The sequence below is a fragment of the Henckelia pumila genome, chromosome 2 (assembly GCF_033568475.1).
Source record: "Henckelia pumila isolate YLH828 chromosome 2, ASM3356847v2, whole genome shotgun sequence".
NCBI lineage: Eukaryota > Viridiplantae > Streptophyta > Magnoliopsida > Lamiales > Gesneriaceae > Henckelia > Henckelia pumila.
This window is the reverse complement of record NC_133121.1, coordinates 126,861,151-126,877,097: the sequence shown is the minus strand read 5'-3', so window position 1 is coordinate 126,877,097 and position 15,947 is coordinate 126,861,151. Positions and strand designations below refer to the sequence as shown.

The 15,947-nt window shown below is 43.0% G+C and overlaps 2 protein-coding genes across 2 annotated transcripts; one reads left to right on the top strand and one right to left on the bottom strand.

Annotated features, from left to right (window-relative positions):
* The first annotated feature begins 5,019 nt into the window (after positions 1-5,019).
* Positions 5,020-7,719, top strand: LOC140878373 (uncharacterized). The gene has a single exon (XM_073281971.1). The coding sequence runs from the start codon at positions 5,020-5,022 to the stop codon at positions 7,717-7,719; it is 2,700 nt and encodes an 899-aa protein (XP_073138072.1).
* A 6,237-nt stretch (positions 7,720-13,956) lies between these two features.
* LOC140884015 (uncharacterized) lies at positions 13,957-15,630 on the bottom strand. The gene is made up of 2 exons (XM_073290678.1): positions 14,666-15,630; positions 13,957-14,294 (listed from the first exon to the last, which is right to left on the bottom strand). Exons 1-2 carry the CDS (start codon positions 15,437-15,439, stop codon positions 14,163-14,165), a joined length of 906 nt encoding a protein of 301 aa, XP_073146779.1. The 5' UTR covers positions 15,440-15,630; the 3' UTR covers positions 13,957-14,162.
* Positions 15,631-15,947: the final 317 nt, after the last annotated feature.

Sequence of the window (15,947 nt, the reverse complement as noted above, 5' to 3'; positions counted from 1 at the left end):
TTGTTTCATCTGTTGGGTGTTTATATTATCAACACATTGTGATATATACTTGGTTAACATGTCGCTGAGAGGGCAAATATATCCATACAAATAATCAAGAAATGGCTGAGAAGATTAATCGGACAGTGCCCTTGGATTGTTCTTCGACCACCTTTCTGGTCTCCCAATGTTCGAAATCTTTAATCTTATGCATCAAGTCTGTAATCTCATAGATGTTTTTACTTTCAAGTGAATTCACCAAGAAACCAATATATGTTTACTTGTTTCTTGAAGATGATGATATTCTTATTGACGTCTAGCTATCTTTTTTTACATTTTAGTTTGCAGGATCCATCAAGAACATTACATCCAAGATCAATTTGATGAAGTTAAAAGTGAATGTGGTGAATTCGTCTACCCCTATGTAGGTGCCTAAACGTGTCATGTACATTGGGATAATACTTTGTTTCTCTGTTTGAATACACTTCTAGTTTTTTGGAAATACTTGTGATACATGCATATTTTTGGGTTATTTTGGTGGATATATTTTTCGATGTTTGTCGTTTTGAGATGAATAATTTATTAATCTTATTAATCTATTTTAAGTTTCAAAAATATATTTATATTGTGGCATTATTTTATATAAATTTTAATATAGGGAAACATATGTTTTTACTTCACTAAAATTAAATGGTGAATTTAAATAAATAATTTACTTCACCATAATTCCGTAGCTATGAAGTCGTTCGAAGAATTTACTTCATCAGTCCATGTAAATGTTGTAGTCATATATATCCTATTACTTCGGCAATTTCACTAATCAACGAAGCAAAAATATATCTTTTACTTCATCAATTAGTGAACTTGCCGAAGTACAAGACATTTTTTTGCTTCGTCGATTAGTGAAATTGCCGAAGTAAAAGACTTCTTCTACTTCGTCAATTAGTGTCATCGTCGAAGTATAAGCATTTCTTTTACTTTGGCAATTTCATTAATCGAAGAAGTACAAACATATCTTTTACTTTGGTAATTTATGAAATTAACGAAGTAAACGACTTTATTTTACTTCGTTAATTAATTAAATTACCGAAGTAAAATATATGTTTTTACTTCGGCATCAGCCCAATTCTGAACCGGTTTTGGCTCCATGAACCTACCAAAGACTTTAATAATTTCAGTGCTACGACTTCGGTTATAATGCGAAGTAAAACAATACATATTACTTCACGTGACACTACTTCGGTAATTATATATCTACGACTTCGGTTAATAACCGAAGTCTTTTGCGACTTTTCTACTAGTGATATCTGAAGATTAATATGAATGCTTATATACATTTATATATATATATATATATATATATATATATATATATCATAATGCTTTGAATTTATTTAATAATTAAATATATGTGATGCAGCGATCATATAATGAGTTTTTGGGAAGGTGATCATCCGGGATGTTCAAACAATAAATTCTTGCTTCCAATATGGGTTCTGCACACATGAAGACAAGAAAATCATTAGTGGAGCGCCGGAGGGTTCTCCGGCATCGTCACTCTGATGCTTAAGTCAGATTAAATGTAGAGAGTAAGCTTATTAAGGAAAAAGTATATGTATATTTTGGAAATTGAGTGAACTTAAAATGAAAGAACACACCGTGACCAGGTCCGGAGACCTTGTATTTATAGGAAATATCGGGGAAATCCTCATGAATACACTTCATGGACCCTTTGACAGCATTTAATGCGAATTGATGGATCCGTGATTTCTGGGAGTGGCCACGCCCTAACGACGTGGTCTCTAAAATAATTCTGAAGATGATATTGTACCACGTTTTGATGGCGTCTCTTTTTCATCCGTTAAACCATATAGACCCGACCACCCACTTGCCATAATTCCCTTCCAATCTTCTCCTGGGCTATTCCTTCCCCGGTACTGCCTGCCGGGACCAGGATCCCGGGCTCTCCATCGATCCCTAGTTTTTTATTTCCAACCCGGGCACCCATCCGCTCCCGAGCTCTTGATAACCACTCGGATTCGGTGATAACCCGGAATATCTTACCGGGGTATCAGTATGGATCCAGAGATGAGATCCCCACTGCTGGGATATGATATTAAGAGTCTGCGTGCTGAGTTTGACAGAGATGTATGCTGATCTATGTTTTTTTTAATAATAAGACAAATAATTATTACTTCAATATAAAATTGTTTTTCAAGAACCCTGATATGGAGTAACATCGTTCCTACCGGTAACTTCCCTACTTTATTTGTTTATGTGCGCTGTTTCTCGGCCCATCGCGACTGGACCTACAATCGTCTAGGGTTTTTATCCAACGACGCTATCAAAATTCTCCGACGTCTGAGGTCCCTCAAGGCATTAATGACATGCTTACAAAATATAATACAATTTAGATTTAAAAAAGATAAATACAAGATGTCAGCATATGAATTGCTTACGAAATCTACAACGGTGCAGGATTCATGCGTTTTACCTCCACTAATATTTCATTGATTTATAAAATCAAATATATAATCTATCCTCATTAGTGGTAACCACGTAAGAAAAATTATGTTGGACAAAGATATCATTTGGCCAATTAAACATCATTATGCAACGTTATTTCCCAAATCCAACCAAAATGATCCCTCGACATATATGATTATCATGAGCCCGAGTAGAAATAATTAATGCTCCATCCCAACATAAGTACCCGACATCAGAGGGAACATGATCAAATTAACAAACCGAGATTCCAGTTGCTTCATGCTTAAGAGAAAAATAAGCAATGGACTTATCTATTCGAGTCGGTAGCCATGTTGGGTGAGATGTTCCAGATTCCATTTTCTTCCTCCAAGTACAGCTCGAATTTTGATGGGATTAGTTCCATTTGTGACTATGGCGGCTGACCCCAAGCATAGATCCCAACACCAAGAGCCCACAAAATGTGCTGCATCGAGCTGGATGTCGAAGTGTCCTGTCTACCTTTCCACCTCAAGAAGCAAGTAGATGTTGAATGAAGTAAATATTCAAACACCTTGCGGGCGGAAACATAGGCCACATTTTCAAAAACAAATGAGATAGCCAAATCAACACCCAAATGCACTCCAAACAACTCAAAATCAGTGCCAAGCTCCTCCTTAATCCGCCCAGCACCGACCTTCACAACACACCAAAACCAACGTCCAAGCCAAATAACAAACACAGAGCAGCTACGCAACCCGAGAGCTCAGTCCCTACGCCGATTTAGATCTGCCGTATGCAGATACAGGCCCCAACAGCTGTACAATCCCCAATCCGCCACCAAAATCTCACAAAAACACGAGTTGAATCAATAAAAACAAAACCCAAAACCCCAAGCTCGATTCACAGCGGCCGCTCTCTACCAAGAAAATTTATGTGCATCGTGATTGAAACCCCACGAGAAGCCTAGATTCCAATGAGATGAAGCAGTTAAAATCGAGGGATGAAGCGGCAAGAAAATCAATCCAAAATGCTTGGAGAAGCAACACGGATCGAGAAGATAAGTCCTAGATCTCATAGTTACGTTTTTTTTTTTTGAATGGGGAGAGAAAGGGAGAAGACTTCACATGCGGCGCCAATGATGCGATCCCAAAATTTCCTTTGTCATCTTTGTGAATCCTCCGACTGTCCTTGCCTGAAAATTATATATGAATAAACCGGTTAGGGGCGCCAGGATTTCTCCCGACGTGACCCATCCGATGCCTAAGTCAGGCAGAACAAACATGAAAGAAAAGATAGAAGAAAATTGAAAGAGACATCATGAGAAAGAAAGTGCAGAAACTCACTTTTCACGTTGTCCGTAATCAAGAAGAAAACATTATATATAATAAAAACTTCAATGTCCTTCAGATAGTTGAGAACGTGTGTTCATGTCAGCCCACTGATGTTCGTCCATAATTAAGAGGGAAAGACCCATGATCTGATGAGATGTGGCCCATGATCCGATAATATTGACAAGTTCAAGCCCGAGTGTAGATACTGAATATTTGCGAGACTCATATCCAATAATAATTACAAGACATCACTTACCACCAATAACATGCTTATTATCACAAATCTCGGTCTAATTTCATGTGAAAAAATAAATATATCCCGAGATATCAGACGATATCTCGGGATATATCCCATGACATCACTACATATATAAACTTAAATATCATAATTTAAACTTAAAACCAAATATCATAAATTACAACTTATAGTCAAGAAAGAAGTCCAACAAACTTCCATAACTTCAATCCGAGAAAACCACTGTAATTAAAGTTTCAAATAAACCGTTGGTAGAGGGAAAAACAAGCACCAAAAACTTGATGATGATTTTCATGCACTTTGACATTATCATCATGACTTTTTATTTCTCTTCTCTAAAACAGGAAAAAAAAACAAATAATAATGTATGGTGATTGTTATCCTGCTAGGCCCAGACGGTGAGTCCGGGGTCGGCTTGCAGGACGGGAGCCCGGCATCATCCCGGTAAGTCCCGGGTGATGGGCCCGGGGTCATCTCATAAACCGGGAACCCAGAAGCTCCTTCAGGGGCACAAGTATCAAGGATAAGTATCCGGAAACCATGGGCCCGTAATACTCAGTGGGCCCAGGGTCATTTTTTATAAAATAAAGCCCATACCTCCTTTACGTGTGACAGGCTCTTACTGCAAATCAAATCATTAGGCAACATGGTGAAACAGTATGGGCTCGGTATGGGCTCTCCCTAGTATTGCGGGAGGGTCAATCCTACGTGACAACTATCCCATCACAAAAACAGTTGTCAGTTGGGCCATGCTGGACAATCATGGAAAAAGGTCGGGTCAATACATATAAAAGGGAGGCCCCTTACTACAAGAGGGGCAGGATGAAAAAAGAAAAAGGGAGAAAAAACGAGAGAACAACACAAAAAAGAACCCACGTCGGGACATTCATTTTATGATGTTCGCATCATTGGCGCCGTCTGTGGGAAATTGAGATTTAAGACGTGGATATGACGATTATTGAGGATCCTGAAAGCTCCCAGCGAGCGATGGCAAATCTGCGGGAGCAAGTGAACGCCATGGTAGAGGCAGCGTTACAAAGGATCCTAGCTCTACAACAGAAGAAGAGGGAAGGCGATCCGGAGAAGCAGCAGGAGCAGGAGAGAAACCAGGGGGAACCAGGGAAGGAGCAGGAAAAAACAGTAGATAAGGTGCGGGAAGAAGGAAAAGAGAAGGAGAAGAGAGGAGGAGGACGTGACGGCATACAGGCGAAACAGGAGGCAGAATCACACGCTGAGTCTGCCCATGTCACCATGGTGGGGGAATTGGAACTGCTGAAGCAAAAAATTTTAAAGTTGGAAAACACTGACTCGCGGGAATCTTCGCGAGTCAAAAGCTCGGGATGCCCTTTCTCGCCGGAGATTATTAAAGAGCCCTTGCCATTACAATTCAAATCAGCGAAGATCAAAGGATACGATGGTAGTGGTGTTCCAGAAGAGCACATGGCCCGGTTCGAAAATGTGGCCATGTTACATTGCTATAATGATCAAATCAAATGTAAAGTTTTCTTAACCACATTGGAAGATTCTGCCCAACGGTGGTTTGAAAACTTGGAGGACGGAAGCATTGATGTCTTTAAGAAGTTTCGGGAAATCTTTCTGCAGCATTTCAGCAGCAGTAAACGGTACCGAAAGACTACCCTCAGCCTTTTTGAGGTGAAGCAGGTCGGAGAGGAATCTCTAAGGGCATATATCAAGAAGTTCAACAAAATAACTTTAGAGATTCCAGCGTGCGCACCTGAAACCCGGATCACAGCCTTTACTCAAGGTCTCAGGGAGGGAGAATTCTTCCGGTCGCTGGTAAAGAAAACTCCTCGAAACTTTGAGGACCTTTTAGCCCGGGCTGAAAAGTACATTAACATGGAAGAGGCCCAGAAGCAAAAGAGGGATAAAGATAAGCGAGAGGGAAACAGAGAGAGAGAAAATAGGAATAACTCGGGAGGAGGGAAAAATGATTATCTGGGGAGGTTGATGGCTCATGCCCCGCCGAAAGTAACTAGAGATCGAGGGGTCCATGTGTGCGAGGAGGAAGTTCGGCAGACCTCCCAGAAAGGAGCGGGAAAATATTGCTCCATCCACGAGGTCAATACTCATGATACCAGCGAGTGCAGAAGACGCGCTCCGGAGGCAAAAAGGCCGATGTCAGGAGAGGAAAGGCGGATGGATAAAAGACAGCGAGGGCCTTATCGGGCACCGGGATTTGCGACACACAGGCCTAATGAGGCTATCTCAGAAAAAGCCCGGGAGGTTCCACCTCAGCGATTGGATGATAGGGCACGAGACGGACCCTCCCGAGGAGTCATCAACATGATATCAGGGGGGTCCACTGATGGGGATTCAAATAGGGCCCGGAAATCTTGGAGTAAGAGAGAAGTATTGGGGTTGGAGGCCCGTAAAGTAACCTCTTGCCCGGTCATTTCCTTCGGGCCAGAGGATTTGAAGGACGTGGTCACCCCTCATAATGATGCTTTGCTCATCCAAGCCAGGGTGGACAACTATGACATAAGGCGGGTTTTCATTGATTCTGGAAGCTCGGTAAATGTCATTTTCCAAGAAGCTTTTGAACAAATGGACATGCTGGGATGTGAGGTCAATTTGGTGAAAACCTCTCTCTACGGGTTCGCAGGGCACACAGTACAGCCTCGGGGAGAGGTATGGTTGCCCATTACCCTGGGAGCCGGTGAATTGAGAAGAACTATCATGACTCTCTTTTCAATAGTAGAAGCTCCATCTTCCTATAATGTCATCTTAGGGAGACCAGCTTTGAACGCCTTCATGGCTGTGGCCTCTGCATATCATCAAAAGATTAAATTCCCGGTGGGAAACCAGATAGGGGAAGTAAAAGGATACCAACCCTCCTCTCGAAGGTGTTATGCTGATACGGTACGAGTGGACAACAAGAAAGCTCGGGGTGAGCAAGGAAGGGGTGATCCTGGCAAAAAGGAGGTGTGCACAATAGGGGAAATTAAGGAGGAGCATGAGGTAGTGCAATTATTCCCAGAACAACCGGGAAAAATTGTCAAGGTAGCTAGGGATTTGGAGGTCGGCCTTATGAATCAATTGAAAGCGTGTCTGGCCAAGAATACATATGTATTCGCCTGGTCTTCCCAGGAGCTAACTGGAATCCCATCTCAAGTGGCCGAACACAAACTAAATATCCTCCCGGGAGCTCGGGTTATCAAACAAAAGAAGCGGCATTTTGGGGCGGATAAGGACAAAGTCATCGCTTACCAGGTTCGGGAGTTAAAGGAGGCAGGACATATCCGGGAGGTACAGTTCCCTACTTGGCTGTCTAACGTGGTACTGGTACCCAAAGCTACCGGGAAGTGGAGGATGTGCATTGATTTCCGAAACCTGAATGAAGCTTGCCCTAAATATTGTTACCCCCTCCCTCGGGTTGATCAGCTGGTGGACTCTACATCAGGCTTTGAGTTGCTTAGCTTTATGGACGCATACCAGGGATACCACCAAATCCCCTTGGCACAGGAGGATCAAGACAAGGTTAGTTTTATCACTTCCGGAGGGACTTTTTGTTATGTGGTTATGCCGTTCGGATTAAAAAATGCAGGGGCCACCTATCAAAGGATGATGGACAAGGTCTTTCAAGGCCAGCTCGGCCGGAATGTGGAGGTATATGTAGATGATATCCTGGTAAATCCCGAACTGGGCGGGATTTCATTCCCGACTTAGAAGAAACCTTCAACACTCTTCGAAAGTATGGGGTAAAACTTAACCCGGCCAAGTGTGTTTTCGGAGTCAAGAGTGGGAAGTTTTTGGGTTTTGTGGTAACGGAAAGAGGGATAGAAGTAAATCCCGAAAAGGTGAAAATATTGAAAGAAATGCCCTCACCAACCTCTATCAGGGAAGTACAGCGGTTGACAGGAAGAATCACCGCCCTGTCCCGATTCATCGCCCGCTCGGCTTATAGGAGTTATCCCTTCTTCCAGGTGTTGAGGAAGGCCCAAAAATTTGGATGGACTCAGGAATGCGAGAAAGCTTTTCAGGAATTGAAGGAGCATCTGGCTAATCTGCCGGTTCTGGTCAAACCAAAACCCGAAGAAAGGTTGTGGGTATATCTCTCTACAACCGAGCATGCTGTAAGTTCCGTACTGATCAGAAAGGAAGCCAGGGACCAGAAACCTGTCTATTATGTAAGTCATGCCTTGAAAGGACCAAAAATTAGGTATGGTGATATAGAAAAGATGGCTCTTGCGCTCATCCTTACAGCCCGGAAGCTTAGACCGTACTTCCTGTCCCATCCAATCACGGTCTTAACTAACAGTTTGCTGGGTCGGGTGATGACTCATCCAGATACTTCGGGTAGACTGGTCAAATGGGCGGTGGAGCTAGGGGAGTATGACATCGAATATCAACCCCGGGTTGCCATCAAGGCGCAGGCTCTGTCCTACTTCTTGACAGAGATTCTTACTTTCGGCCAGGAGGAGGTGTGGAGGGTGTTCGTAGACGGGGCTAGCAGCTCGGAAGGAAGTGGGGTGGGTGTGGTTCTGATCTCTCCCACATAGGAAAAAACCCGGATAGCCATGAGGTTGCACACTTTCAAGTCCAATAATGAGGCAGAGTACGAGGCAGTCGCGACGGGTTTAAAGTTGGCTCGAGAGGCAGGAGCGGAGCATGTAATTATTTACTCCGATTCCCAGCTGGTAGTGCAGCAATTACAGGGAATGTTCAGTGTTAAGGAAGAAAGGTTGCGAGAGTACATGGAACTGGTCAAGAAGCAGGGAAGTGATTTCTCCAGTTGGAACATAGAGCAGATTCCCCGGAAACATAATACTGAGGCAGATGCGCTGGCCAAAATGGCTACTTCCTGGAGTAGTGGTAACAGCCGGGAAGTGATACAACAAGTGGGGTCGGTGTTGGCCATAGAGGAAGAAAAGCAGGAAGGAAAGGGGGAATCTTGGATGACCCCTCTCATTAACTATTTACAGACAGGGACTCTTCCCTCAGATGGGGCAGTAGCCCAAAAGGTCAGAAGACAGATACCCCGTTTTACTCTTTTGAATGGGATTCTGTATCGGAGATCCTTTCAGGGCCCACTATTAAGATGCTTGGAGGAGAAGGAGGTGAAATATGTGCTCCAAGAAATACATGAAGGATGTTGTGGGGATCACGGAGGAATGTGGAGCCTAGCCCGGCGTACTCTATTAGTCGGGTATTGGTGGCCTACTCTACAGGAGGATGCCCGTCAAGTAGTCAATGTTTGCGAAGGATGCCAAAGATTTGGAAATTTTTCTCATAAGCCGGCAACGGAGTTGCAAGCAGTATGGGCATCCTGCCCATTTGACCAGTGGGGCTTGGATATTGTGGGACCTTTTCCTCTAGGGTCCAGGCAGAAGAAGTTCCTTCTAGTTGCGGTGGATTACTTCTCTAAATGGGTAGAGGCGGAGCCCCTTGCAAGAATTACAGAAGAAGTTGTGTTAAACTTCATTTGGAAGAATATTGTTTGCCGGTTTGGTGTTCCTCGGAAATTAGTTTCTGATAATGGAAGGCAGTTTCAGGGACGGAAGATGAAGGATTGGTGTGCAGAGATGAAGATACAGCAGGCCTTTACCTCGGTGGCTTATCCTCAGAGTAATGGACAGACGGAGGTAACTAATCGAACGATAGTACGGTCTTTGCAGGCCAGGCTCTATGGCATGGGTAAAAATTGGGTGGAGGAAATTGCGGGGGTGTTGTGGGCTTATCGTACTACGCCGAAAATAGCTACTGGAGAAACACCTTTCGGTTTGGTGTATGGGTCCGAAGCAGTGTTACCAGTGGAGATTGGGCAATCTTATCCCCGAATACAAGCTTATCAAGGGGAAGGAACCAGTAGCCGAGCACAGGAGTTGGACTTGATAGAGGATAAGCGAGGAAGGGCGGCCGTAAGGATGGAGGCTTACAGGGGAAGAGTGATGAAAGCTTTCAACAAGGGAGTCAAGCCTCGAGAATTCCAGATAGGAGATCTCGTATTAAAAAAGGTTAACCCTGCAGGGGATGTGAAGAAGTTAGAAGCAAAGTGGGAAGGTCCTTACAAGATTACTCGGAAGGTGGGGAGAGGGGCTTGGTACTTGGAAGACAGTCAAGGTTAGACCCTGAAGCGGCCTTGGAACACGTTGCATCTCAAGTTGTATTACTCTTAAACAAGCAAACTTGTTGTAATATGTATTCCATGCTGTTATGTGAATAAATGTGTGTTTTGTTTAATGTACTTAAAGCCCATGGCAAACCCATGGCACCTTAAAGCCCAGGCGATCCACTACCCTGACGCCTTAAAACCCAGGCGTTCCACTACCCTGGTACTTAAAGCCCATGGCAAACCCATGGCACCTTAAAGCCCAGGCGATCCACTACCCTGGCACCTTAAAACCCAGGCGTTCCACTACCCTGGTACTTAAAGCCCATGGCAAATCCATGGCACCTTAAAGCCCAAGTGATCCACTACCCTGGCACCATAAGCCCAGGCGATCCACTACCCTGGCACCTTAAAACCCAGGCGTTCCACTACCCTAGTACTTAAAGCCCATGGCAAACCCATGGCACCTTAAAGCCCAGGTGATCCACTACCCTGGCACCATAAGCCCAGGCGATCCACTACCCTAGCACCTTAAAACCCAGGCGTTCCACTACCCTGGTACTTAAAGCTCATGGCAAACCCATGGCACCTTAAAGCCCAGGTGATCCACTACCTTGGCACCATAAGCTCAGGCGATCCACTACCCTGGCACCTTAAAACCCAGGCGTTCCACTACCCTGGTACTTAAAGCCCATGGCAAACCCATGGCACCTTAAAACCCAGGCGTTCCACTACCCTGGTACTTAAAGCCCATGGCAAACCCATGACACCTTAAAACCCAGGCGTTCCACTACCCTGGTACTCAAAGCCCATGGCACCTTAAAAACCCAGGCGTTCTACTACCCTGGTACTCAAAGCCCATGGCAAACCCATGGCACCTTAAAACCCAGGCGTTCCATTACCCTGGTACTTAAAGCCTGTAGTAACAACATGGGCCATGTATGGAACCAGCAGCTCATCATCGGTGGCTCAGGATTATCTTATAGTGCTACGCCTCTCGGGACAGCGAAACAAGTTCTAGCCCGACTATTTGCCGGAGGTGTAGTGTTATCCTGGTAGGCCCAGACGGTGAGTCCGGGGTCGGCTTGCAGGACGGGAGCTCGGTATCATCCCGGTAAGTCCCGGGTGATGGGCTCGGGGTCATCTCATAAACTGGGAACCCAGAAGCTCCTTCAGGGGCCCAAGTATCAAGGATAAGTATCCGGAAACCAGGGGCCCGTAATACTCAGTGGGCCCAGGTATAAAATAAAGCCCATACCTCCTTTACGTGTGGCAGACTCTTACTGCAAATCAAATCATTAGGCAACATGGTGAAACAGTATGGGCTCGGTATGGGCTCTCCCTAGTATTGCGGGAGGGTCAATCCTACGTGACAACTATCCCATCACAAAAACAGTTGTCAGTTGGGCCATGCTGGACAATCATGGAAAAAGGCCGAGTCAATACATATAAAAGGGAGGCCCCTTACTACAAGAGGGGCAGGATGAAAAAAGAAAAAGGGAGAAAAAACGAGAGAACAACACAAAAAAGAACCCACGTCGGGACATTCATTTTATGATGTTCGCATCAGTGATATAAAATTATTCATAACTATGAATAGTGAGGTGTTTGTGGGAAAATTGTTCAAAATTAACAATAGAAATGTCAAAAGATAAGTACTGTGAAAAGAGAATAGCCTACATAGGATCAGAGAATAGATTTAATACACCACAAACATTCTATGTTTTGGCTATTCTATTTTTTTTTTTTTTTTGAAAGGAAAACATTTCATTAGATGATCAACAAGTCATTTGTTACAACAGACTTCAAAAACCAAGGGATGACATCCATCCACAAAAAACTAGACTCAGCATGAAAATAATGTTTTGCTATAACATGTGCCACCATGTTAGTTTTTCTAGGGCTGAATCTAATAATTTTATCATGATTGTTGGAACATAATCTGCGCACTTCTTAAGAAATGGGAGCATCAAAAGAAAAAGGTGAGGGAGTCTTCAAGGCTTGAATCACCGAAAGCGCATCCGATTCAACTATCCAATCGTTCCATCCCATCTGTATCGCCCTTAAAACTCCCTCTTTAAATGCAACTAATTTTGCGACATGAGGAGAGAACCTACCTTGGAAGCATTTTCCTTCAACAAACCAAACAAGTCCATTGTTGTCCCGTCCCACTAACCCCACACTAAAGAAGTTCTTCTTCTCATTCACCGCTGCATCCACATTAATTTTAAGTGTGCCAACCGAAGGAGGTTGCCAGGTGGGAGATGGCAAAGGGTTAACAACATTAGAACTACAAGTAATAGATAGGAGTGGAGTGAGGGATCTTACCCCGGAAGCCCGAGCCAACACTGTATCAGGCATTTGTGTCTTGCCCTTAAAGACTAGTTGGTTTCTATCCAACCAAATACTCCAACACAACACTGCCATATGAGCTATACCATTACTAGACCCCTGTGCAGTGATGAAACAAAATAAATCGCAAACTGAACCATCCTTAAATCCTTGAAGAGTAGGCCATAAGTCTGATTTTTTCCATATTTTTCGGACGTAAGAACAGTACCAAAAAGTATGCGCGGTGTCCTCAGGATAAGCATTACACCTCAGACATAGATGATGGACTTTCAATCCTCGAACAACTAGATTGGTGCGAACTGGAAGTGCATTGAATAAAACACGCCAGAGATGTATCTTGATCTTACTAGGGAGGCTTAACTTCCATAATTTCCGGAGGCCAGGACTAAGCCCACAAGAAATCCCTCTGCTATCAGATTCAACAATGTCATTAGCTAAATAGTACCCAGATTTGACCGTGTACTCTCCTTTTGGACTATAGTGTCACACAAGTGTATCGTTACCCTCTCCAAATCCAATCGGAATACGAGCTAGTTCATCTCTGTCTACATCCCACAACACTTGGTTAACAAAAGGCCAATTCCATTCCCCGGAAGGTGTTAGTAACTCGCACACCTTCAGATTAGCATGAAAAATATTTGGCACCGTAATTGGCTTAAAACGCTTGGGACGAAGCAGCCAAGGATCCCTGAAAACAAACACGTTAGAACCTGTATTTATTCTCCAACGTAAACCTTTGATCAATAAGTCTCGTCCCCATAAAACACTACGCCATACAAAAGAAGAATTATTTCCAGATTTTGCTTCTAAGATTGAGGAAGAGGGGAAATACTTAGCCTTGTAGATTCGGGCTGCCAATGATTCAGGATTTATGAGAATACGCCATGCTTGCTTGGCCAATAATGATTGATTGAAAGTGATCAAATCCCTGAATCCCATTCCTCCTTGATTTTTTGGTCGACATAAAAGACTCCATTTCCTCCAATGAATTTTTTTCTCATTTGCAGAACCACCCCACCAGAAATTTACTATCATAGAAGTACGCGGCGATGGTTATAGTTTTGGTTGAAAAATTGTGTTAAAAAGGTAATGATTTGGAAACAAAAGGCTTGGATGGATCGATGCGGCTGTAGATGAGAGAAATGACGCATCGGTCTTAGATTGTAGCTGCAATCTTGTGCTTGTACTTGCACATTGACATTCTTGTTGATCAATAAAGTAATTGGTAGTTGGTTGATTCCCGCTTGGACCTAGGCCATTATCCTCTGCCAAACCACGTAAGTTCTTGTGTGTTGTGTTTGTGATATTATTGTGTTGTTGTTGGGCTATTAAACTCTAGAATGAATTCAAGAAACCAAGCGTCCGATTCTCTTACTCGTACATTAACAATGAAAATATCGTCCTAACTTGGTGCTGAATTTTGAGTGGTGTTTGAACAGAGAAATAAAGTGCTATGGAGTAGCTTCGATTTGGCACCATGCATTTTTTGTGCGAAATCTAAAATAAGATTAACAGAAAAAATCGAGGGATGCCATGAAACAAGCATGGCAAAGTTTTAGATACACACACACACAAAATCTTCGACGCAAAACAAACCAATCACACAATATTATACAGAGGAGAGAATTGAAGCCTACAGATGATCTCTCTTGTCCCCAACATGACAAGAAAAATCCTCTCTCCAGCCAACGGAAAAAACAAAATATGCTTATCTGAGACTCATTGCAGGCCAAGTTGTGACCCCGACAGCAGGCAGCGAAGGCCGAATCACAGGGACGCGCTTCACCACTGAAAATGATTCATTCAATCGCGCAGCACGGCTCATGACCTGAGATGCCTTCTGCAAAGTGAAAATTACGCCCAAGAAAACAAGTTTAAAATTCGATGTCACAAACTTGGTACAGCATTTTATAAGCTATGGTATCATATTAAGACATTCTCAACATGCAAACTTGGAATCATTTTCTACTTATATGTAGGTCTATTATATTAGGCTCAAGAATGCAGTTTACTCAACTATTTAACATAGAACAGAGTCACAATTTCCACGAAATACAAAAAGGCAATCTTTCACACCGATGTTCAACAACAATCGATACCACTTTCAGATCATCCATGGAATCAAACTACCAACTTTGATTTCGAAAATTTGATGCAGGGCAGTGTTAGTATCTGAAACAGCACAAAAATGATCAATGAAAATACATTGACCTTATCATCGAAAGCGACCCTAATCTCCAATATTTTGGCCTTCGTCTTCATGTTATACAATCTGCGGCCCAGAATCACAAACCCCATCACAGCAGCCGCAACAGATACAGTCCACACCGGACTCATTCTGAACAAACAGCATTTCAAGAACTCCATTGGCATCTTCCACCACAGCACACCACTTCTTTTTATATCCGCGGGTTTTCGGTGTCCGATCGATTCGTTTTGGAGCATTTCTTCGGCCGAAGCCTTCACCTCATCACACGAACTCGTGTCACCGCCAACACCCACAACAGAACTCGGCACAGAGTCATCAAATTTCTCAGAAAACTCCTCAAATCGAGCCGATTCGGAACATAAGTTATCCAAAGACTCCGTCTTTTCCACTGTTCCATCACCTATTTCCCCAGAACCCGCTTTCATTTTGGACAGACCAGACCCATTTACCCCCACAGAATCGCAGGTTCTGAGTTCATCGGACTGGGCACTGCTGGAATCCGACCAGAGCTCGCCGGATTCCTTGTAAAGAAAGCGAACGGGGTTCTCGTCCGACCCGGGATCAATCCAACTGGGATTACCAGAGTCAGCTGATTTATTATCATCGAAATCCTCTGGGGAAGAAGGATTCTGAGCGTCAAAGGAGAAATGGTTGGGCTGAATAAAGGGTCCAGAATGAATATCATGGAAAGAGTCGACAGGATTTTTAAGACAGGAGTCGGAGGGGAGAACCTCCCAGTCTTGAAACTCATCAGTAGCCTCTAAGATATTTTCCATATACAAAATTGAAGAATGGTCAGTCTCAGTAGCTCAGTGAAATCTGAGCAGGAGAGAAAATGGCGGATTTGGTTTGATTTTGGGGAGTGAAGGGAAAAAGAAAAGGAATCGGAAGATGTGATGATGATGATATTATGATGTGCGGAGAAGGAAAGCTGAAGAAAAGTTGTTCAGAAGTTATAGGGTACCAAACCGAACCTGCATTTTTTTGTTGGGATGCAAATTTTAATTTTTTTAAAACAAAAATTGTTATCCACTTTTATATTTTTTAAATTTTAAATTTAAATATTATATATTTTCTGTAAGGCTAAAAAAAATCAAGAAGATAAAAAGTATTATTCTACATTGAATTCGTTTTCACTTATTGTGAGTATGTGACTTCAGAAGATGTGGATTTATTAAATTTTGTATATTTACAATGTTTACTTTTATCATTATACTCAAATAGTATAAACTTGATTTGAAGTACATAGTATTCTCACATAAAATGTATGTTCAATAAAATCGA